The sequence below is a fragment of the Eurosta solidaginis genome, chromosome 1 (genome assembly GCF_040869045.1).
Source record: "Eurosta solidaginis isolate ZX-2024a chromosome 1, ASM4086904v1, whole genome shotgun sequence".
Lineage (NCBI taxonomy): Eukaryota > Metazoa > Arthropoda > Insecta > Diptera > Tephritidae > Eurosta > Eurosta solidaginis.
In genome coordinates, this window is record NC_090319.1 from 386,428,274 (window position 1) to 386,454,728 (window position 26,455).

General features: G+C 34.8%; 2 protein-coding genes across 15 annotated transcripts in view; one reads left to right on the forward strand and one right to left on the reverse strand.

Moving 5' to 3' along the window:
* Positions 1 to 26,455, reverse strand: part of Pli (E3 ubiquitin-protein ligase pellino) — a 111,956-nt gene that overhangs the window by 31,852 nt on the left and 53,649 nt on the right. The gene's annotated exons all lie outside the window — the stretch shown is intronic.
* Positions 19,433 to 21,685, forward strand: LOC137238423 (E3 SUMO-protein ligase ZBED1-like). Its single transcript, XM_067763366.1, has 2 exons — positions 19,433 to 21,354; positions 21,418 to 21,685. Exons 1-2 carry the CDS (start codon positions 19,860 to 19,862, stop codon positions 21,423 to 21,425), a joined length of 1,503 nt encoding a protein of 500 aa, XP_067619467.1. The 5' UTR covers positions 19,433 to 19,859; the 3' UTR covers positions 21,426 to 21,685.

Consider the following 26,455-nt stretch of genomic DNA (forward strand, 5'->3'; position numbering starts at 1 on the left):
GCCGAGTTTCATGGCATTATAAACCTATAATTCTCAAACAATGCAGAAGCAATTTCCAACTAAACGAACCTTTTCCATGTTTGTGTGAAGATTATAAGTCTCACTCGAGAATAATTGATGTTTCGGACTCGCTCTTTGCCATGAAAAAAACTGTTTTATCTTCTCTTAATAATTAACAAGTAAGGGTATCTAAGTTCGGGTGTAACCGAACATTATATACTCAGTGTGAACTTCAATTGTACATTTTATTTCAGATAAATTACTTTTCTACATAACACGTGGCCCTTTTAAAAAAAATATGTATACCCATTTCCTCTTACAATAAAACTTGACAAGTGAAATATCATTGATTCAGAATTATTTTTTGCTAAGTTGTAGCTTATTATTCTAGTCTACGACCCTTTTAAACCTTTTAAAGTTGTTTCATATCTAAGTTGCCGTGGTCTTTAACCGATCCCGTCCATTTTTTCTAGAAATATTTTCTGCTATAAGGAAAATATGTGTACCCAATTTTTATACGATCCGTTAATTTTTCTTGGAGTTGTGGCTCCCTAAACATAGAAAATTGCTTAGTCATAAAGGGGCGGTGCCACAGCCATTTACAAAAATTTTAGTGTTCTCCAATTTAATGTTATAATTCAATTTAGAAAGTAAAATTCTGTTGATACAAAGCTCTTTTTCGCTAAGATGTAGCTTATTATTTTCGTCTAAAACCCTTTTAAAAATCTTTTATGTAAAAGTGGGCGTGGACCTTAACCGATTTCGTTAATTTTTTTTCAAAGCATGCCTGCCGAATTTTATTACGATAGATTTAACGATTTTTCATTTATGATTAATAATATTTTTAAAATGTATTTTTTTTTCACATGTGGGCGGTGCCACGCCCATTTTAAAAAATTCTAGGTGTGTTATTTACTAAATAATCAGGTTTTTTGTGTTTTCCAAAATGTTATATATATAAACCTCTGCTCTGGGTTGTGGTAGTCAACGAGCTTCTTGTGGCGCTGGAAGCCAATGGCTGTCGGGTGGTTGCCTATGCAGATGACCTCGCTATCCTAGTCAGGGGCAAATTTCTGGGCACCCTGCGCGATGTTCTGCAGGGATACCTGGATACTGTGGCTAGGTGGGCTGAATCATGTGGAGTGGCGGTCAACCCGGGAAAAACAGAATTGGTTCTTTTTACAAGGAGATATAAGATACCCGACTTCAGAACTCCTTCGATTGGAGGGGTACCGTTGGTACTTACTGACAGGGTTAAATATTTGGGAATTGTTCTGGACAAGAAGCTGTCCTGGAGGCCCAATGTGGAAGATAGGGCCAGGAAGGCCGCGGTTGCCTTGTACTGCTGCAGGGGGGCTATCGGAAAGAGATGGGGGCTCTCGCCAGGAGTAGTACACTGGCTTTATGAGATGGTTGTCAAACCGATTCTGCTATATGGGGTGCTGGTCTGGTGGAAAGCACTGGACACGGCGAGCACCTCCAAAATGCTAGTGTCAGTGCAACGGACGGCGCTTATCGGCATCAGTGGCGCTATGAGAACAACACCTACCTTGGCACTGAATGTCATGCTGAATATACATCCAGTAGATATTGCGGGAAAGGCAGCCGCGGCCCGGTCGTTGGTCAGGCTTCGTGATATGGGTTATATGCTTTCTGATTTCGGACACTCTAGCCTTCTTACTAGTTTCGACTTTATCCCGGACAGGACGGACTATTGCATGCCGGTGGCCGCTCCCTATACAACCTTCACCCCAGTCATTCCCCCGAGGGAGGAGTGGAGAAGAGGAATTATCTGGGGCATGGGACCGGTTAACTTGTTCACGGATGGGTCGAAGTTGGACGGAAAGGTTGGCGGGGGGGTCTTTTGTCAAGAGCTAAATGTAAGCCGCAAGTTTAAGTTGGCTGATCACTGCAGTGTATTCCAAGCGGAAGTTGCTGCGATTAAGGATGCGGTGGATGAAATGCTATCCAGCGCTACTACGGTTAGGGAATTTAACATCTACTCTGATAGCCAAGCGGCTATAAAGGCCTTGAGCTCAACTACAGTGCGATCGAGGGTGGTCTGGGAGTGCCTGACCACACTTGCGATTGCATCGAATTATTTTACAATTAAGATTATCTGGGTCCCGGGCCATAGTGATATTCCGGGTAACTGTCAAGCGGATCTCTTAGCCCGAATCGGTACAACTGAACCGGATGAAGATGGCTGTAGGGATTTCGGGATTCCGCTAGCCACCTGTGGATTGCTCTTCCATAGCTGGGCCTCGAGTCAGCTCAGCAAACGTTGGGCGGACACTACGTCTTGTAGGATATCAAGATCTTTCTGGCCGAAAGTGGATGGCAGGAGGTCTGCTGAAATAATTGGGTTCACTAAGGCTCACCTATCAATGGTCATTGGGGTTTTGACAGGGCACTGTCCCATGGGTATCCATGCGGTACGTCTCAATATATTGGAAACTCCATCCTGCTGCAGCTGTATGGAGGATGATGAGGTGGAATCACCAAATCACTTTATGCTTGACTGCCCAGCTTTTGCCAGAACTAGGCGAAAGTATTTTGGTCGTGACTCACTTGGATCTCCCGAGGAGCTATCCAAGGTTGAGATCGGGATCATTCGGAACTTTATCGTTGCTACCCAACGATTCTCTAAGTAGTTATATCTACGTCACCGTTAGTTTAGTTTATTATATGTGGTATCACAACGGACCGTCATGTTGTCCAAGTGAGCTTCCTCTCATCAGGGAAGCTACCACCCAACCTGACCTGACCTGACTATATATATAAAAAGTGGGCGTGGTTATCATCCGATTTCGCTCATTTTCAATAACAATCTATTCTGGGTCCAGATAAGCACGCGTGCCAAACTTGGTGAAGATATCTCACCACCGTAGTGTGATGGTAGCGTGCTCCGCCTACCACACCGTATTCCCTGGGTTCACACCCCGGGCAAATCACCATCAAAATTTTAGAAATAAGGTTTTTCAATTAGAAGAAAATTTTTCTAAGCGGGGTCGCCCCTCGGCAGTGTTTGGTAAGCGCTCCGGGTGTACATATTTCTGCCATGAAAAGCTCTCAGTGAAAAATCATCTGCCTTGCAGATGCCGTTTGGAGTCAGCATAAACATGTAAGGTTCCGTCCGGCCAATTTGTAGGGAAAATCAAGAGGAGCACGACGCAAATTGGAAGAGAAGCTCGGCCTTAGATCTCTTCCGAGGTTATCGCGCCTTATATTTATTTATTTTACATCTCAATATTTACTCAAGCTATCGTGTTAACGGACGGACGGGCGGACATGGCTCAATCAAATTTTTTTTCGATATTGATGATTTTGATATAATAGAAATTATAAATTATAAATAAAACATAAATAAGAATTAGAATAAAAAAATAAAAAAAATTATGTATTAAAAAATGGTTTTGGAGAGGTTAGAAACGTGAAAATGATGAGGATTAACTAGGAATTGCCTTGCTAGATCAATATATGCCCCCAACCCAGCACACGCTGAGGGCATTTAGAATTAATGGAATTCATGACGAGCTTTAGGAATACCAGTTTAGTATCTTTATATTTCGTGTTTATGTTGTTCTCGTCACATAAAAGTCCCAGCTAATAGAAGTTCCACTGTTTTCAGTTGTTTTTAAATGAAAAGCATAACCCCATATTTGGGTACATTCAGTCTAGTTATGTTCGGTATCTAGGGATCTGTTTGAAATAAACCTGCAGACCGGCACAGCAGAAGTTCTTTCACTTTCCAAGTCTGAGTGCATCTTAACTTTCACAAGAATATAAATGTAAATATTCGTTTAGCATTTCCCGCCTATTTTGTATCAGTTCGCCAACTTAATAAAGAAAATGAGTGCGCCACGACTTATTACCATGAAAAAAGCGCCGTTACGACCCAAATGGGGAGGAAGGCGTATTTATTCCAGTGGACGTGGCGCATAGGAGCATTTACAAATAAACCCAACAGAACATTCATACATACATTCATCCAAAGTAAAAGCATAGCGGAATTTCTCTAACAGAATACAGTAGAGGAAATTACGAAACGAAAATTGGAAAGAGCCAAATAAAGAAAGTAACAGCAAAAAAATAGAAAATATAAAATTAAAAAGCAAAAATTTACAACTATGCAATTTAAGTGAAGGCGGGCAAAAATACGTTGGGAATGTTAGACGATTTTAGATTTAATACATTTTAGTTAAATATTGAAGCGGCGTGGCGGAGTGGGTCGCTGCCACAGAACGCCTTGAATCTTGCTTGACCTGCCCTCATACTTTTCTGTTTTTTATTTTTATTAAAATTATATTCTGACTAGATTTATTTCACTTTAATGAGGTCGTCGCTTTGAGCGTGACCTCAGCTTAATTCAGCCCAAGCATGTCGCGCGAGCAAGTGGATTGACTTGAGAGAAAAAGAAGTAAGGGTATCTAAGTTCGGGTGTAACCGAACTCAGCGTGAGCTTCAATTACACATTTCATTTCAGATAAAATACTTTTCTACATAACACGTGGCACCGCCCGTTTAAAAAAAATGTCTCGCCATTTCCTCTTACAATAAAACTTGATAAGTGAAATATCATTGATTCAAAACTATTTTTTGCTAAGTTATAGCTTATTATTCTAGTCTACGACCCTTTTAAACCTTTTAAACTTGTTTTATGTCTAAGTTGCCGTGGTCTTTAACCGATCCCGTCCATTTTTACTAGAAATACTTCTTGCTATAGGGAAAATTTGTGTAACCAATTTTATTAAGATCCGTTAATTTTTCTTCGAGTTATGGCTCCCGAAACATAGAAACTTGCTTAGTCATAAAAGGGGCGGTGCCATGCTCATTTTTTATTTGAATTTTTTCCTATTTATTGTTATAAATCCACTTGGGAAATGAAATACCATTGTTATAAAGCTCTTTTTTGCAAAGATATAGCTTATTTTATTCGTCTACGACCCTTTTAAAAATCGTGTACATAAAAGTGGGCGTGGTCCTTAACCGATTTCGTTAATTTTTCTTGAAAGCATTCCTTATAGTAAAGGTAACCTCTCTGCCGAATTTTGTTACGATAGGTTTAACGATTTTTGATTTATGATAAATAATATTTGTAAAATTGATTTTTTCACAAGTGGGCGGTGCCACGCCCATTTTAAAAATTTTTTTCAAATTTTTATCAAGAGTCTCAATATCAGTCCACGTGTCAAATTTCAGCATTCTAGGTGTATTATTTACTAAATAATTTAGGTTTTTTGCGTTTTCCAAAATGTTATATATATAAAAAGTGGGCGTGGTTATCATCCGATTTCGCTCATTTTCAATACCTATCTATTCTGGGTCCAGATAAGCTCGTGTACCAAGTTTGGTGAAGATATCTCAATATTTACACAAGTTATCGTGTTAACGGACAGACGGACGGACGGGCATAGCTCAATCAAATTTTTTTTCGATACTGATGATTTTGATATATGGAAGTCTATATCTATCTCGATTCCTTTATACCTGTACAATAGGGTGGCCACAAGAAATCAATTTTAGATTTTCCGCTGGGGCACCCCCATAAAATATGCCAATAGATTAGAAAATGATAAATACAAAGTTTCAGTCCAATCCGATAATGTTAAGACGTGCCTCATTGAAGTCAAAGTTAGGAAAAACAATGATTTTTCAGAAAAATTTTTTTGTGTTTCCTCAGTAAAAGTGAAACCGTTTATGCCAGGAACTTGACTCGTACACCATTCGATAGGTAATTTTATTTGTATTGATTTTGATCTGAATAATATTTTTGTAAAACGGTTATTTTTAGCAGTATTTAGCATTTATCAGATCAGGTCATAGTGGATATCCCTAATTTTTAATTTCCATGCAAACGTCTATGGTCATTACAATATTCAATAGTATATGAGTCAAGTTCTTGGCATAAATGGTTTCACTTTTACTGACGAAACACTAAAATTTTTTCTGAAAAATCGCTGTTTTTCCTAATTTTGACCTCAATGAGGCACATGTTAACATTATCGGATTGGCCTGAAACTTTGCAATAATCATTTTCTGATCTATTAGCATATTTTGGGAGGGTGCCCCGAAAGATAGAACAAAAATTAAAATTCACCATATACCTTGTAACCACCCTACGGTACAACCAACCGTTATCCAATCAAAGTTAATATACTCTGTGTACTAAGCCTGCTGAGTATAAAAATGAAATAAAAGCAGGTAGAATAGTATAATGCAGATCTTTTGTTGGTTCAAATGGAGTAATTTAAAGCAGTACCTAGTAACTTAGACTAAAAAAAACACTAAATTATGCTTTCTGCCAGTTTGGCATTGCAGGTTGATATTTTCGGCACAGTCACTTGTGATGGCATTAGGGCGGCATAGCTACTTCATCTACCAGTCGTTTTTTTCGCTGTTGCATTTAATTGTGAAATTCCTTTCCAGCATGATTCTTACTCTATGTTTCATTTAAATTTTGTTTGTACTAATTATGATTCTGATTGTCACACAGATTGGTGCTGATGAAGAGACAAACAGATGAACTGACGTGACCGATACGCTTTGCTAGTTGTTTAGCTCAAGTAAGCTTGTTAATGACATCATAACCGGCCGGCAAAGTGTTTGAGATGTGGGTTCGAAATTGGATGTTGTTTAGATGTCAGTTCTTACAATGGTCGTACACCCAAAAAAAAGGTTTAAACTGAGGAAAACTGATAATCAATGTAGACAATTAATTTTTTTATTTTTTATTAAAATTACTTTTTTTTTGGCATTTGGGAATAATATTCTTAAACCGAAAAAAAATATATATATGCGTTATAAAATAATACGTTTTACGATCCGTGATTGAGATTTATTTTTTAATCACAATAGCTTTGAAATGGTGGATCGGATTGAGATATGTAAACTAGCGACAAATAATACTCGTTAAATCCATAACTTATAATTTTTAGAAATAGTTTAACAGTTGTATAGTAAAACGTAATACGGGCCCAGGTTACGAAACGGAAAAATCGGCATCACAGTTAACCACTTCTGAGGTGCTTTTCAGGCCAATTCATCCCACCGATGGACGTTTTGAAGTTTATTGTTTATTGAAAAAAAAAAATATTGGTGAGAAGTTTTATGGTTAATACCAAGTTCACACAGAGGGCTAATGAAATGATTAGGCAAGTTTTCTTCCATACAAAATACAAATTCATAAATTTCTCATTATTGCCTTATTGAATGCCTATTGTAGTCAAAAACATATACTTTATTGTCAATGTAAAAAATGACACACACGAAATTCTAAGTTTAATTTTTGCAGCAAAAGATGGTATGATTTTTTGCAATATAGGCATTTGTTTGGATAGGTGCAATATCAAAGCTTTTCTTTAAAGTTAAATAGTGGATGGATAGCAGTCTATTTAAACTATTTTTTGGCGTTGCTAACGGATGCACTATGTATAAAACAAGTTTGATATTTATCCGTCAACTGTCTGACAGGATGTTCAATGTGGCTACTTTTTAGCGTTTTGGCAGTTTTTTTAAAAGAATTTTCAATATGGCGATGCATACGCTCGGCCATTGTGAATTCATACAAGTGAAAAATTTTTATATTCCTCCATTGCCATACCTACCTGTCAAATAGTAGATGACAGGGAGAACGGCTGTCGCGAATGGCCAGAGAATGGAATAAAGGTTTACTTTTTGCTCGCGGTTATTAAATTTAAGTGCCATGAATTGCCCATTTGTGTTTCAAATCAGCTTTTCTTTGAAATGTGTATAGAGAAAATCGGGCTTCACATTAATATTCATTTCTAAAATCTAGTTAATAGATTAAATGTGAGCAGCCTGTAAGCAAACATTCTAAAATATGTAAATAATGCAATATACCACTCGTCTACAAAAATGTTTGTAAAACACTATTGAGCAAATGATTTAAGTAACCGAACAGCGATTGAACAGGTGATCCAGGCTGTTTACTATTGTGAACGTTTTTATCAAACAATCGCCACTTGTATGAATTCACAATGCGCTCGGTTATCTTCAGCGGGTGATAGAAAGAGATACAGGATGGGACTGCGATAGTCACTGGATGCTGTTTTTAAACAACAAAAACAACAAAAGCCACTTTAAAAATGAGGTGATAAGTTCTATTTGTTGTTTTGACGTCTATGCTGAAGATGTCACACGTGGCCCTTTGAAACAAAAAATAAATACTTCATCAAATTGTGATTCGATTAAGTTTCTGTGTAAAGTTGGTGTTGGGATGTTCCAGGAATATGTTTTGAACCCTTTCGATCAAAATTAGTGATTGTTTGTCGTAAGGTCTCCAGATAATGACCACATATTCCACGTGTAAGCGTGCGAAACGGGGACATGTAAAGAAGTTTAAAAGTGTATGGATCTGAAAACTCTTCATTACATCGAACAAAACTCAATATCGAGTATGCTTTCGAGAGAGGCAGAATAATATTACTGTGAAAAGAAAATTTTGCTTCAAAAATCACTCCAAGATCTTTAATCTCTGTAACTTTCTTTAAAACAGAGTTGGCAATATTAAAACCGATAGGCGTGGTATTCTGACGTCTGGTATATGTTAAGTGGAAACATTTGTTTATTTTCACCGACAGTCTAATGACACCATTAATGAATATTATTTAAATTGCTTTGAAGTTTTCTTGCGTCCTCAGAATTTTTAGCAGCAGCAAACACTTTCAAATCACCAGCATAGAGCAAAAAATTCGATAAAGAGAAGAAATTGCCAATGTCATTTAGCAGAGGGCCAAAAATGTTTCCCTGGGATACACCTGATGACGCAACAACATCGAAAGAGCCAGCACCAGCTGATGACAAATCGTAAACTCGACCATAATAGTTTGCTATCTATAATAAACCGACAAACAAAATAAGTAAAGTAGCCTCTGTTGTGGTTTAACTTCAACCCCTGGGCTTGCTTTAGTTAACTTAAGAGATTAGTTTCCTAGACGTACACCCTCATATGTAGTTAAACATCGAACTTCAAGAGTACTTAGTACTCACGCCTTTTTTAAATGTAGTTGATTTTCAAGTAGTTAATAGTTTAATTGTAAAACTGGTCATTTTGTTGTTGTTGTGTTACCAGTGCCCTAGTACCTCGTTGCAGAAGTTTTAGGCACCACTGTGCACCTCTATCAATGTTTACTTTGCTTGCACACCGGCTATCCAAGTTATATTGGCACATATGTATTGGTATGCGTTCAAGTCAGCTGTTTATGTTAAAATTATTGATTTCCAGCAATACCTAGCAACGAAGGCAAATGAAGGTAGTATTTTTCTTTTATTCATTTACTTATATGTTCCATTTGTTTGTTGCTTTGTTTAACCAACCAACAATATTACGCTACATTTTGGTTACATAGCACGAAAAGCTGGCGCTTAGTAAATAATATAAATGCATATGTGTGTTGGAATGTTCAACTAAAGGTTGTGGGTTAGCAGACATTTTAATGCAAACATAGACATAAACGTGTAAGTATGTATTAAAAGTAGGACGGTGGGTGGAAAAGTCAGTTTATACACATACACAGATAAATACATATGCGCTTATGTTCGAACTATTTTCTATTTTTATACTTGATGGACGTCACTGGGTAAAATGGAAACCCATCAATATGCGGCAACAATGATAATATTGTTGGTAAAATGTGTATGAAGAACAAAACTGCATATATATGTACAACCATACTTTTGAATCGGTTATATCCATTTAAGTGATTTATTAGCTATGTAACAGGCTTTATTCTTTTATATCTAACTATGTGACACAAAATTGATTTTATTTATCTTTTTAAAGAATTTTTTTTCTCACACTAACATTTACCATACGTACCTTAGACTGGGTCCATTTATTAACCGATATCGCGCCATCGATTTTTCGATAGGATTTGGGCTCAGGAAAAAAGTTCCACTACGCATACCCAAAAAAATAATTTTCGAGCCTGCGTAATTTAATTTTTTTTACTTGTTTTCGACTTTGATTTTTAAGGTTTTTTTCATGACCCCCTAAAAAAAATTTCATTTGATTGTAAGATTTCCATGTATAGCCTGTTTTCTTTTTCTTTTCAAAAAACTGTTATCGCCAACGTTTTTAGCGGACATTTTTGGGTCGGACATATGAAAATTTTTTTAGTAGGTCATGAAAAAAACCTTAAAAATCAAAGTCGAAAACAAGTAAAAAAAATTAAATTACGCAGGCTCGAAAATTATTTTTTTGGGTATGCGTAGTGGAACTTTTTTTCCTGAGCCCAAATCCTATCGAAAAATCGATGGCGCGATACCAGTTAACTTTCGTCCATACAAATCGACCCACCCTAGTGTACATATATGAGTATTACAGCCCGATGTGGTCATGTTATAATTTTTTTCGGAAAAGTTTGTTCTAAGTTTCAGAAATCGAGCTTATCAAGAAGTTACGTTAAATCGCTTCTGAACAAGTTTTTCAAATAACACGCTTCCTGCGCCGCCTAGAGGAGTTGTTTTCTCACATGTTTTACTGCCAACGAAATCAATTTTATGTTCAAATTTTCAAGTCACTGGCTGCTCAAGAAAATTTTCTTTAAATCGATTACAACAATTCAAGTTTAGTTTAGATTTTTTAAATATTTCAGTCGTTTCGGAATTCATTTAACTTGCATTTACTTTTCGGTGGTGTGACATAAGGTCAACGGGCAAAACGGTCAATTGACGTTATAACCACTTCAAATATCCATGAGATCAATTGACCTTATGACCTGTCTCAATTTGACTTAACTGCCATTTGAGAAATTTCCTTTTGACCTTGTGACCATTTCGGGGGAAAAATCGAAACTATATCAAGTAATTTAAGATCCGCACATAAGCGAAAACTTCTTCAGGATTGGTTAGACGTTTAGTTGATTATGCATGTTCTTCTTCTCTAATCCGAGTTTATACTTTAATAAAACCGAAATTAATCGAATTTTTTTTTTTCAAATTTTTATTTGCTTTCATTCAAATAAATTATTATTATTTAAAATATAAATAATATTATTCTTATTTAAAAATAAATATAATTTATTTATATTTACGTTGGAACAGTATTAAATCCGATCTTTAACTAAAATGAGACCAGAATATAGAATAAGAAACCCCGCAGGAACAAGTTCTTATTTCCGGTTTTTTACTAGAATGAAACAAAAATATAGGAGCGCCGTATCCGAAAATTAAAAAAAAAAAACAACAACAATGTGGACAGTTGGCAACAACAAAGTGGACTTTATGACCATTTCGGAATTCGGCCATAAAGTCAAAATAGTTCATTTTTGAAATTTGACGTTGTCATCATTTCATATGATTGGAATCGAACAAAAATGTTTATTGGGTACGGCCATGTGTAGCTGATCGAATGTTAGTGGCGAATTTTGTGGCATGCAAAACATGCAAAGCAAATGACATTGAGCTTATATAGAAATTGTAAAATGTTTTTGAACAAGAACCTTTGTCATATACCACTTACCATGTGCCACTTTTACATATGTATGTAGATGTGTATGTAGTATGTTTGACGATTTGACCAAAATAATATATAAACTTTGCAAATAATACAAATAATTTCCCCTAAATCTGAGATTGTGAATTTACATCCATTATACCTCATATCCTATGCTGTGGGGATGTTGATTCGGAGAAGCAAACTGGTATGAAACTAGCTAGGATAAGAAACAAATTCGAAGAGTTCGATGACTATTTTTTAGCTGTTGATATTAGAGAAAATGACAAAATCCGCTCACAACGTTGGTAATTTGGACATGTTTCTTAATCTCATTTCTTCATCAGCTAGCTTTTCGGGTGCAACGCTTTGAACTCGGGTACACCTTCATACTGTTTTTAAGGCAGATATATACTTCTATCCACTCAGCCATTTGAGTACACCGCTGCATGTTTTGTAATTTGTCTATAACTTTTACCTTTTTGTTGCTCTTCCTTTTATACACACATTGAAATATATATGTATATGTACTATAAGTTTTTAATCCCGAAATGTGTAGAATATTTATCGGCGCGTTCAACAGAATTTGATCAGTGACATTCGATTTATAGCACTGCGTTATTAGCAATGCTTCTGCTGTTTACCAATCTATCAATATGAGTTACCTATATGTTCTTGATCAGCGAGATAGGCTCATAATACTGCCTTATAAAATTTTTCTTTTATTTCAATTCCTTCAGGAAACGTTATAACTTTGTTCAACGCAATCAAAAGAGACGGCGAGGCAATATGAAAAAGTGAAATACAGAAGAAGATACGAAGGTAAACAACTTGAATGAAGTGCTCAACGTACTCAAGCAATGCTTTTTCGTTTCCTCTTAGTGCAATTTTTGGGTATTGCTCTAAGCAGGTGTTTTTATATTCTTTCTTTTCTTCTTTTTCTCAAAATCAAAGGTATCAAATTTCCTGTTGTGGTTTGTGGTAAGTTAATGCATGGTTGATATAACGGAAGTTTGTCCTCGAGGGTACTTGAGGACGCATATTTTAATAAATAAAAAGAAATTAAAAATATAATAAACTGCAGCTGTATGTATAGTGAAAGAAAAAAAACACACATTATTTTTCATTGATGATATTAAGTTAGTGGGTTATAAAAATATTTTAAATGTTCATAAATTCGCTAAGACCAGATTAACATCGAAGACTTTGGTTTAGGTGCAATCTCGCTTCACAGGGTTTGTGGAAAGTGAAGCGAAGCAAAAAAAATTAGATTTTTCAAACGTCAAAGTCGAGGTTTTAGTCGAGGGATTTATTATAAACTTTCTGTCAAAGTTTAAGTCTGGGCGTGTTAAGAGCAAATTTCAGGTATTTTGGTGTACCAAAAAATCGGGTATTTCTTTACATTAAAATGTTTGCTATTTACAATAATATGGCAAACTTTGAGTACTAATAGAATGAAATTAATTGCTTTAAATCACGCAGTAAAGCGGAGAACACGAGTACTCAATTAAAGCTACGAAGCATTGGCGACTGCTGTTGAAACTTGCAACGGGATTTGAATATTTGATTTACTCGAAAATTTAACCATTTCATCGAAATTTATGCATCTGCCCACAGGAAAATTCCTTGAATTTCGAATCTAAAGTGCACAAAGCAAAGAGCTTCATATACAACGTATAACGAATACGCTGGCAGTTTTAAAGAGCAAATTTAAATGTACGTCAGTTGTACTTCAAAGAAATTGAATATCATTTTAACTTTCCCCTTATAATTGATTTTATCTCCGTCAAGCAATACGAATCAGTTGTCTAATGAAAAGTGCTGCCAAATTTTTTGCGACAATTAGAAGACTACAAGGCAAGCCATGTTGAAAATTCGTAGAAAATTGCTTAATAACAGTGAAATTTAGCTCCCACAGAAGCATTCAATTTCCAGCTACGACAAACCCACATACAAACGAGCAATGTCAATACCGAGATCCCGATATTGAACAAAGTTCGGTATTGATGAATATATCTGGACTAACTGTCATCATACATTTATGTAATACAATTTTCTTAAATATACTCAAGAATTCATAACATGTACAATTTAGACCTTTTCCCGCTCGCTTATAAGTGATGGTATTATTTAAGTGTACAGATAGTAGATATTGAATTCGGTAATCTGGTGTCTTTAAAACTTCAAAATTTCAGATTTTTTACTTAACTTCCTTTTAGGTGTGCGATATGTGTATGGCCTTCGAAAACTTTTGTCTAAGGACTTATATTCACCCACGTATGCACATGCATATGTAGCAGTTACGCAACTTTAAAACAATAATTAACTTTGCATTTAGATATTATCTATGTGTTATGTATTTCGTTTATTTCCCAATAAGCATTAGGCTTGAGCTTGAAACTAAACTTCAGTTTAAGTATAGCAATAAATTCACGCAATGGCTCTCTAGGGCCCACAACAAACATCTTTTTGACTCTGTTCAGCTCACAACAACATAGAAATAATTTTCCGTAGAATAACACCAGAGGAGTTATCACAGCATGCTTTGAAATGGCTTTGCCATGATGCGCACTCAACGCAAACGGCGCTATAATGGATTGACTTGTTTTTAGTATTTTCGAGAAGGCAGCTGTAACTGTTACTGATGATCTTGTAGTGTAATTCTAATAGCCAAACTCCTTGAGTTCTTTTGAAGAAGAGTAGAATCGGTGATTCTCAAAAAAGTATAGTTCTTTTGTTGAGCTCCACTTTAATTCAATAATACTATGTACAAACACACACAAAATTGGCAATTTATACCATTTGGGCAATTTATTACGCAATTTATAATATAATAAATTGCCGATTTAAAAAAAAAAATTGCGTAATAAATTGTTTTAAACTGCAAATGCAACCTTGTAAAGTGGGTTTATTGGGTAGATTTAAACGTCAGTTACGTGTGGCTCAAGTATATGGTGGCTCATCTCAACAGCTGATTTTATTTTTTTCATTTCACCGGAGTAGGGATTGTCAAAAGAAGATGGCAAACTCAAAATGAAACCAAAACATTGAACATATTTTCTTACAACACACAAAAATTTCAAAGTTTTATGTTTTCATTCCATTCCATTCGCCTAATACCAACACGCACATTTTGACAATCTGAACAAAGGTATGTTGTTGCTGTGGAGATGAGCCAACCAGATATCAAATTACTATTGTGTAAGCTAAATTGAATTGTATGAAAACCACTCAATTTAAAGCGAAATTGCCTCAATTTATTTTTCTGTTTGAACATAGTATAACTAGACTCCATCTAAAAGACAAGGTTTGAAACAGATTGAGTTACCAAAATTGATGAAATATTTTCGCAATGTTTGTTGGGTTATGCTTGCTTAACGCTCTGCTAAATAAATGCATTTGTTTAGTTTTTGTTGTGGTGCAATACTTATTAACGATTTTTTAAATTTCTTAAATTTTTTATTACGATTTTTGTATCTTTGTTGTATAACCGACGTAGCCAGCCAATGTACACCTGTTTTAATGCGCCAATATTTGTTAACGCCATCACAAGGAAGAGGGTGTGTATTTAAACACAAAATATGTATTACGAGTACTAAATGTTGCTTAAAAAGGCAAAAAAAAAGTATGATAACGTCAAAAACGAACGAAAGTTGGCCCAAATAGCTTTCCATTTTAGCGTAAATTTAATGTTATTTCTGTTATTCATGCATTTGTGTTTTTGTTTCTTTCTTTCGGTCTCCCTTCTTTCTATAAGCACCTATTAGTTATGTATTTTGATTTTTAATTTTTTGTTTAACTTTAATTGCTTGTGCAAGCGTCAATAATATACAAAAATTTCACAAAGGCTTTGGCAATGTAAAAACTGCAAGACAATGAATAGTTATTGTTATTTCTGGCTTGTCAGTGGATGGCTCAACATTTAGCTGCATATTTTTGGTATTTGTATTTCTGGGATGGCACATTATCGTCATTAAGTTGAGTTAATTTACATCGGCTTATCGTTTATTAAATAAAAACATTTAATTTATTTATCAATTCATGTTAACGACGACTGCGGCAATATGTAACAGCTATGGGAATAAAAGCAAATCATCATTAGTATCAACGGTGTTTTGGTCGTTTCGTAGCTAGTTACACCAATAATCGCTGCTTTGCGATGACTGACGCCAATTGGGAAGCATCAAGGCATAACATGCCTTCCTCCACGCGTCTCTACGCTAACTCAGTGGATGTTTTACCTTTCCTCTGCTGCTATATACAGAGGCCGTTGAGCTTTTGTTCATTGCACTTTGTTCATATCAACACCGATAGAAATAACGCTAGTAAAATCAACAAATCGGGTTTGTTGTTCCTAAGTTAATATGTATTCTGTAAAATGTGTCGCACTATGGTTAATTCAACCCAGTTTTTTTTCAATAGAAAAAAATTTATTCAGTGGTTTCAACAGAGGCGAAACTGTTGGTCCCAATTTAATAATATTCTCTAAAAATTACAGATTCTGCTGAAAGAACTGATTTCATTGGTCATTTCAACAGTAAATAACTGTCAATATTATGCAAAAGCATCAAATAATTATAATTACGCTCACGCCGCTCACTACTTTGTTCTTATGACCAGGGTGCCACAGAAAGCACTGTCATATCAACAGCACGGAAACATGTTATTTTTACAGTTGAAATTGTTATTCTTAGGGCAACAATAATAATAATTTTTAAGTTAACAGAGCTAGGGTTTTAGAGTTATGAACTTTTTTTTTGTTGTTTTGACTGTTGTAACGGTCCATTTAGAATCGAAAATTTGTGCGAAGTTGATTCAACAGCTATTTGCGATGAATAAAAATTACAGAAATTTTGGTTGAATTTAGCCGCAATTCCGTTGATTTTACCATTTTTTTATACCCAGCTGTACTTGTACACAGGGTATTATAACTTTGATTGTATAACTGTTGGTTGTACAGGTATAAAGGAATCGACATAGATATAGACTTCCATGTATCAAAATCATCAGTAACAAAAAAAAACTTGATTGAGCCATGTCCGTCCGTCCGTCCGCCTGTCCGTTAACACGATAACTTGAGTAAATATTGAGATATCTTCACCAAATTTGGTACACGAGCTTATTTGGACACAGAATAGATTGGTATTGAAAATGAACGAAATCGGATGATAACCACGCCCACTTTTTATATATATAACATTTTGGAAAACACAAAAAACCTGATTATTTTGTAAATAATAAACCTAGAATGTTGAAATTTGACGTGTGGACTGATATTGAGACTATAAAAATTTGAAAAAAATTTTTTAAATGCAGCGAGCACCGCCCTACTTATGATAACATCAATTTTACAAATACGAGCCGAGCCCGTGTGCATCTTGCGCAACCAATATAAAAATCTCTTATCAAATATCAAGAGAAATCGGCTGTTCTATCAATCAATTAAAACTTACAGCTTGCGCTGCCATCTGGTGTATGGTAGCAACTGCCGGTAATGCAGTGCAAATATTCACAATAGTGCCATAGTACAAATAGATTTCTTTGTGTGCTCACAATCGTTTATTTTTAACAAATTATTTTAATGAAATATAGCTAAACAAAAGCACTACGACCAAAATTGCCCAAAGCTCACTAATAGTCCGAATATCCATCTTTACAACCAAAACTTTATTTATAGATTTCGATTCCAAATAAGAGCGAAAAAGGAACCCGTACATAAAAACAGCAATTAGAAATAATATATAAGATTATTAATCTTAAATCAAAAATCGTTAAACCTATCATAACAAAATTCGGCAGAGAGGTTGCCTTTAGTATAAGGAATGCTTCGAAAAAAAATTAACGAAATCCGTTAAGGACCACGCCAACTTTTATATAAAACATTTTTATAGGGGTCGTGGACGAATAAAATAAGCTGTAATGGTGTTTCATTTTCCAATTGGATTTATAACAATAAATAGGAAAACTTCAAATTATAAAAAATGGGCGTGGCACCGCCCCTTTTATGACTAAGCAATTTTCTATGTTTCGGGAGCCATAACTCGAAGAAAAATTAGTTCAGAATAGAACCATATGTATATGTATTATTGCGCAGCCTTGTAACACTATTAAGCACACAAAATAAACAACAGCATTTCAAGTGTACAGCTGGGTATGTAATGTTCGGTTTCACCCGAACTTAGACTTCCTTACTTGTTTTACTTTAAGTGCAAGTAAAGCTCATACAGCACACCATTAAACCTCGATACTGCCATTGGCATCACGGGAAGACCTTCCGTAAAACTTTTCTTTCAAATACTTTAAAAGTCGTCCAATCATTTTTCGATTACATCACGACAGGTATATTGAGGGACATAGACCGTGATTTTGATTCGTCGAAGGAAGACTTTACTTCTTAATAGCCTTCTCAGTCGAAAGTAGTATTTGTGAGTAGAATGATTAGCTATTTGAGTTATAAGCTGTTGTTTTCGCAGGCTCACATTCAGATGAAATTTCTTTATATACTTATTACAAAATAACATTTTCCAAACAAAAGTTCAAGAGTGAAGTATCTAAGCTTTTCAATGTTAGCATAAAACTCTTTGGTACTCCCATGTAATCAAATAATATTTTCATAGCATATTTACGAGTTTTTTTGATGTTGACAACCAATGAGTGTACTCGTCTTGCTTCCTTGCTCGTTGATAAACGACTAAACTAGTGTTGGGAACTATCGAATGAAAATTATCGAGTTATTCGATAGTTCACTAATTTTCATTCATTCGATAGTCATTTGAAATTCGTTCATTACTATTTTTTCGAGTTACTAGTTTTAGGTATGAATGATTCGTTCACTACTATTTTTTCGAGTTACTAGTTTTAGGTATGAATGATTCTTTCACTACTATTTTTTTGAGTTACTAGTTTTAGGTATGAATGATTCGTTCACTACTATTTTTTCGAGTTACTAGTTTTAGGTATGAATGATTCGTTCATTACTATTTTTTCGAATTACTAGTTTTAGGCATGAATGATTCGTTCACTACTATTTTTTCGAGTTACTAGTTTTAGGTATGAATGATTCGTTCACTACTATTTTTTTGAGTTACTAGTTTTAGGTATGAATTATTCGTTCACTACTATTTTTTCGAGTTACTAGTTTTAGGTATGAATGATTCGTTCATTACTATTTTTTCGAATTACTAGTTTTAGGCATGAATGATTCGTTCACTACTATTTTTTCGAGTTACTAGATTTAGGTATGAATGATTCGTTCACTACTATTTTTTTGAGTTACTAGTTTTAGGTATGAATGATTCGTTCACTACTATTTTTTCGAGTTACTAGTTTTAGGTATGAATGATTCGTTCATTACTATTTTTTCGAATTACTAGTTTTAGGCATGAATGATTCGTTCACTACTATTTTTTCGAGTTACTAGTTTTAGGTATGAATGATTCGTTCACTACTATTTTTTTGAGTTACTAGTTTTAGGTATGAATGATTCGTTCACTACTATTTTTTCGAGTTACTAGTTTTAGGTATGAATGATTCGTTCACTACTATTTTTTCGAGTTACTAGTTTTAGGTATGAATGATTCGTTCACTACTATTTTTTTGAGTTACTAGTTTTAGGTATGAATGATTCGTTCACTACTATTTTTTCGAGTTACTAGTTTTAGGTATGAATGATTCGTTCATTACTATTTTTTCGAATTACTAGTTTTAGGCATGAATGATTCGTTCACTACTATTTTTTCGAGTTACTAGTTTTATGTATGAATGATTCGTTCATTACTATTTTATCGAACTACTAGTTTTTGGTATGAATGATTCGCTTATTACTATTTCTTCGAATCATTCGTTCTATTTAAATTTTTGCTGTGCATATATCAGTGTTAAAAAGATATTAAAAGAAATTTAGCATACGTCAACCTAATCGACAAACGTTTTAAGCGTGGTAATTGTTAAATATTTTTAACTGAGGAAGTGATTTTAACGATTTAATTTGTGTAGATATTTATAATGCGGCCTGGATTGAAGAGATCTTCTGTTTGGGAGTTTTTTTACCAAAAATGGCAATGAAGTTAAATGCCATATATGCAAAAAAATTTTTAAATTTTCTGGCAACACATCAAATTTAAATGACCATCTACGCCGTAAGCATCCGTCTTCCTCAGAACATAGGAATCTAACTTCAGGAGAAATAGCGCCAGTAATTTCAGAAGAGGAACATAGTTCCACTTCTCTTTCGTCAACTACTGCAGGGAGTGCAGCGCGCAGTTCGTTAACAGTACCTACCGGAGACATTTCCAATAGTGGATGTTTGAGAAGGACTGTTCAAACAAAATTATTTGTTACCAGCACACGTTCTGAGCTCTCAGAGCAAGAAAAAAATAATATTGATGAATCTCTTTTAAAGATGATAACAAAAGACTTGCAGCCGCTTTCCATCGTTGACAATTTAGGATTTGTAGAATATACAAAAAAGCTTCAGCCATTATATTCCTTGCCAAACAGAAAAGTTTTATCAAATACAATGCTACCTTTTAAATACAATGAAGTAAGAAAGAAACTGCATGACTTGCTCAACATTGTAACACATATTTCAGTTACAACTGATATGTGGACTTCTGATAGTCAAAAATCTTTTTTGTCAGTTACTAGTCATTTCGTTCGGGATAACAAAATGATTTCTGCAGTTTTATCAACAAAGGAAATCTTAGGAAATCATACCTCCCAAAATATAGCTACAGAATTGAAGTTAATATTTGATGAGTGGTCCGTTTTTGACAAAATAGTTACTGTAGTAAGTGATAACGGGGCTAATATTAAAAAGGATATAATTGAAATGCTACAGAAGCACCACCTCCCATGTGTAGCGCATACATTAAATTTATGTGTAATTGATGCCGTCAAAGCTGTTCCACAAGTTACTGTGCTCATAAACAAGTGTCGTGCCATAGTCACTTACTTTAACCATAGTTCTCAAGCGACGGAAAAATTAAAAAATATGCGAAAGCAAATGGGCGTTACTGAACTGAGGTTAAAACAAGATGTCCCTACCCGGTGGAATTCCACCCTTATAATGATGGAGCGCATATGCTTGGTAAAAGAACCACTCTCTGCCATAATAACGTCTTTACCAAATGCACCTGATTTCCTCAATTCATCAGAATGGGAAACATTGTTGGACTACACTAATCTTTTCAAGCCCGTAGAGGCCATGACAACCGAATTGTCAGGAGAAAATTATCCCACGATGTCACTGGTAGTGCCCCTAATCAGAGGTCTTCAATACGCAGTACGAAATCGCAAAATGAAAACTGTAGAGGGAGAAAGTTTGAAGAGCAGATTGTTAGAGGTAGTTTGGAGACGATTAGGGCAGTTGGAGTCTGACAAAATGTTCGCAAAATCATCATTCCTAGATCCTTGGTTTAAAAAAATTGCGTTCGGTAATGAAATTAATGCAAATAATACAACAAAAAGGCTAGTGGAAGAAGTAACTTCCCTAATACGGCAACAAAACACAAGTGTTTCTACCAACACCCCAAGAGAAGTATCGGTCGATAAAAGCGAAGTATCTCTCTGGGACCTTCGCGATGAAAAAGTTGCTGAAGCAAAAACAATTTGTCAAAACGCGCCCAATGTCAATGCAAATATTCAGTTGGAGCAATATCTAAGGCAAAATTTTGTTGATCGCTCAAATAATCCCCTAGACTATTGGAATCGTAGCCAGTCAACATTTCCGGAACTATATATGCTTTCGAAAAAATATTTATGTATACCCGAAACATCGGTCCCGTCAGAACGAGTTTTCTCGAAAGCAGGGCAAATAATTAACGACAGGAGAAACCGACTTAAAGGAGATAAACTGGATATGATAATACTTTTGAACAGCAATTTAAACATTGAAGGTATTTTTCATGTCAACTCGATGTACATACTTGTATTATTTACTTTACAATCAATTTTTTTAGGGGTTTAATAACACAATCAGTTGCCATCTCTGCGGCGAAAATTTAATATAGACCCTCATGCACTATCCGATTTTGGCTAGAACAACTATAGCGACTTTTAGTATTTAAGTGCTTGAAATATTTGTTTTATGTTTCTTTTATAAGTGAAATTTAATGTGCAATTTTTATATTAATTAAACGTGACCTGAATTTTGAAAAAAAAAAAACAGTAGCTTATGTATAAGTTAAGGCAATCAATAATGCCTCTGAAACAGATTTGAATAATACAGATAAAAATCCATTTTAAGTAACCTTACTTCCTGTTGTTGTTGTTGTTGTTGTTGTTGTAGAGGCATAAAATCTCCCCACAGGTTTGGGGAGACCAAAAAACTCTGTGGGTTGCGAACCAAGGTCATTTGCATATCATTCATGCGCTTTGCATAACATGTAACAAAGGCATTTAAATTGAATATTTTCATTATTTACTTGAAGCACAATTTACACCATTTTAGTCATATTTAACGTTTTTGTTACGTTCCAATGTAGCGTGATCCAGATACGGATAGAAATTTAACATATAGGTTTGTTCTTTAGCTACCCCGAGGGGTAACTAAAACAATCCAGAATTTGTTCTTTTGGCTTCTGGCAAGCTAAAGAACAAATTAAATGAATGAATGAAAAAATTCGTTCGATAGTTAAAATTATTCAGTAACTAACTATCGATAGTTGAATTCATTCGATAGTTCCCAACACTAGACTAAACCACTACTAAAACGATCATAGTAGTCTTACCAACACAGTCACAGTTACAATTTTGAAGAGCTCTGTTCCAAATAAATAGCGAAAAGCTATTTTCTAATACTTAATGCATTAAATTATTAATTGATTATTGTCACCCAAATTCCATTTACCGAAAGCATACTTGAAAAGTTGTATACAAATTGCAGCTATTGATTTAATAGTACCTAATCAAAAGGCAATAACGGCAAAGTGGGCATCAAGGGGAAACAACACTGAAAGAAATGGCGCTAGTAAAATTAATCGGTTCTGTTGTTCTTGACTTAACGGAGATTCGGTGAAATTGATCGAATTATGGTTAATTCGACGAGTTCTTTGTCAAGCGAACAAATTAGTTTAGTCATTTCAACAGAAGAGAAATTGTCGCTCTTAAGTTAACAAAATTCTGTAAAATTGACACATTTCTAATCAATCTAAGTGATTTTTTTGTTAGCACAGCTGATCTCACTGGTCATTTCAACAGCGATCAACAGTCAATACATGAGCAAATTTCAAAGAGAATTTTACGCTCATTGCGCTCTCTACTTTGTACTTAGGCATGCTGTGTACTATATGTATACACATATTTACGTATGTATATGGCGGCCGCCGTGGTGTAATGGTAGCGTGCTCAGCCTACCACACCGAAGACCCTGGGTTCACACCCCGGACAAAGCAACATAAAAATTTTAGAAATAAGGGTTTTCAATTAGAAGAAAATTTTCCTAAGCGGGGTCGCCCCTCGGCACTGTTTAGCAAGCACTCCGAGTGTATTTCTGCCATGAAAAGATCTCAGTGAAAACTCATCTGCCTTGCAAATGCCGCAACATAGGTACTTTCGTACAAAGCTGTCGCAAAAACTTTTTTTGTTCATTTGACTACTAAAACGGTCAATTACGAATCAACGATTTGTGCGCAGTTCATTCAACATCTTGTTGCGATGGATAAAAATTTACAGAAATTTCGGTTGAATTGACCCGTATTTCGGTTGATTTTACCAGTATTTTTCTTTCAGTGAAGAAATATGTACTCGGAAACAAAGACCATGTAAAAAACGAACAAACAAAAGGCGCCAAGTAACAAAAAAAATATATAAATAGACAACTAAATGATTCTAATGCACATTTATTGCTCCAATGCGGTTGACCCATTTACAAGATTTGTGTTTATGCTATTTCCGCCCTACTGGCGGTTGCATGCTTATCATATATCAATACTTGCATATATGTATTTAAGTATACATATGTACAAATCAATATTTTTGTGCAGATAGCAACAAGCACAGAACAAATCTTTCTACGGACAGAAAATGAGAATGCTGAACGTCATTACTGTTGCTTGGTGCATACCAGGAAAGATACAAGGAAAGCATTAAAGAAGAATAAATTGATCAATCACATATTGAAGACAAACAAACGCAGGTCGTATTTACAAGCAGAAACTCAGACGCAGACAATAACGCAAACTCAGACGTGGTCACAGATCAATAGACAGAAGACAGACAGAACCTGCGGCCATGAGAACTAAAAACAAAACTCTAGAGTGCGAAAAAGGCTTGGAAACTTGATGCATCGATAACAGAGTCATAAGTGTATACGTACCATAGTAGCAGTGTTGCCATATTCACTGTTGCAAATATAAACTACAGTTTTACACAGAAAATGTATAAAATTGATATCGAACCTTCAATCAAACCATGAATCGTGCAGCTTTTATAAACTGTTTCCATTTTTATTTGACTAATTTTGATTAAAGCATGAACAACACATATATGTACTGTTATTGTTTTAAATTACTTCAATTGCCTAAATTTCTCGCAATACTGTATACAAGTCTATATGTATCTAGAAAGCCACATAACCAACCCAGATAGTGGTGAGGCGCATGATTAACTCCGTCCAGATCTACGCTGTGTTCAATGTGGCGTAGACGGCAAAGGCAATGACAGTGATTACAAAGACTTTGTTTATGCCACAGTCAATTGAAGTATTTGCGTTCTTTTTCTAGTTAAGGCGAAACAAAGTTTTTGTGAACTAAAGCAATGAAGCGTTTAGAAGTTAGATTATCTAAATTAGAGCAGTGAATAAATGCACTTTGCGAGGCAATGTAATATGGTCGTATGCTAATGAATAGCCAGCCAAGAATATGTATGCAGATTATTACGAAAAAAAAGAGAATGGGTGTCCATATCACGAAATTTAATAGGTAGTTATGCCAAGTCCCAATACCAAGTCTTCCATTATCTTAAATTCTAAGACTTTCTACCTAGGTGCTGCCACTGAGAATGTTTTACAAGGATGCCAGCTATTTCTTTTTTTAATTAAGAGACACGCCAGTTAATGGTCAATTCAGTTATTTTTTTACTTCGCTAGTTAAGCAAATACTTCCATTGATCTTTGTCAATTTTTGTTTTTTCTGAAGCGTGTTTGGATTTTCTTTCATATAAGAAACAAAATTAAATGCGCAAAAATCTTCAAAAATTAATGTGAGTTTTGGGAGACATACAACTTGTACTTTGATTGATTGGTCTACAAAACTGCATACTAAAAAATTTAGAAAACTCTATATAAAAAGTTCGATATATTTCGAAAACATTTTTGAGATGAAGAGTTGATAAATTTTATAAAAACTTCAACTGCTATTTTTCAACTGAAACACTGCAAACTAATTCCAAAATGTTTTCGGAAAAACTCGAAAATTCTATACAATTTTACAAAAATGTCGAATGTTTTATTTTCTGTTTTCAGAACTTCTGCCAAGTATTCAGTTTTGTAGCCCAACTATTTAGGTCCCTTAAGCCAGCCCAACCTTTCCAGCCCAATCAAAAAAGACAGAGCATACAAAATTGCACAATATTTAATGCTAATTTAATACGTGTTAATTAAATTTATTACAATTGTTGTTTAAAAAATCTCACAGGTTGGGCTAGTTTAACCTTAAGCTCTCGCTCGCGTTTTTTTTTTTTTTTTTTTTTTTTTTTTTGGGATTAGTTTTCATTCAATTAATGCGTATTAAATTAGCATTAAATATTGTGCAATTTTGGACGATATCGTTTTTTGATTGGGCTGGAAAGGTTGGGCTCACTTAAGAGACCTCAAATATTGTAGTCTAACAAAGTAAAAGCTCTAAAAAGAATACTTAGCGCGATTAACCTTCGACGAGATTTTAGGCGGAGGTTCCTAATTTTATCCACTAATTGGTGGAACCTACATGCGACTTAAAACTTGCACTTTGAGAGACTAAAACTGATTGGGCTACAAAGCTGCATAATAGAAAAAACTGTGGAACTCTAAATAAAAAGTTCGAAATTTTGGAACAACTTTCTCGAATTTCCGAAAACGTTTTTGAGCGTTCTCAACATGTAAATACTTCAGGACTTAATAACTCCCCCAGGTTCTGTGAAACGGTGAAATAAAAAAATGGTCAAACAAAAATTTATTCAAATGTATGGGATTTTTATACCCAGCTGTACTTGTGCACATGGTATTATAACTTTGATTGGATAACGGTACAGGTATAAAGGAATCGAGATTAATATAGACTTCCATACATCAAAATTAGCAGTATCGAAAAAAAATTTGATTACGCCATATCCATCCGTCTGTCCATCCGATAACACAACTTCAGCAAATATTGAGATATCTTCACCAATTTCGGTATACGAGCTTATTTGGACCCAGAAAAGATTGGTATTGAAAATGAGCGCAATCGGACGATAATCACGCCCACTTTTTCGTTATCGAAAGCCACCAAAGTCACCAAACACATTTAGAAGAAGAAAATTTGGAAGTGTAAGCCGTTAAAGATATTACATTGGAATTTTGCATAGACAATATCCTTGCCAAATTATATATAGACTGATTGAAGATAAACAAAATTGGTTAAAGACCACGCCCACTTTTCCTAAATGTATAACCTTAACAAAGTTTGCAATAACTCTATGGTATTTAACTACATTTAACTGATATTCTACAAACAACAGCGTTTCAAGTGCACAGCTGGGTATGTAATGTTCGGTTTAACTTGTTCGGTTCTTGCGTGTTTTTTTTTTTTCGTTTCATCGATTCACAAAAAAATTCTCCACAGAAAAAGTTTTTCTAAGCGGGGTCGTCCGTTACCAGTGTTTTCGAAAGACCTTAAGCTTTTACTTCACTAGACCAAAAATAATTGAAACAAAAACCTCAAAAAATTTCTCAAAATTCTAGGTAAACATTTTTAAATTTTCATAATGATTTTTAAAACCCTTTGAGCTTTATTTTTCTAAAATAAGAGACTAAAATCT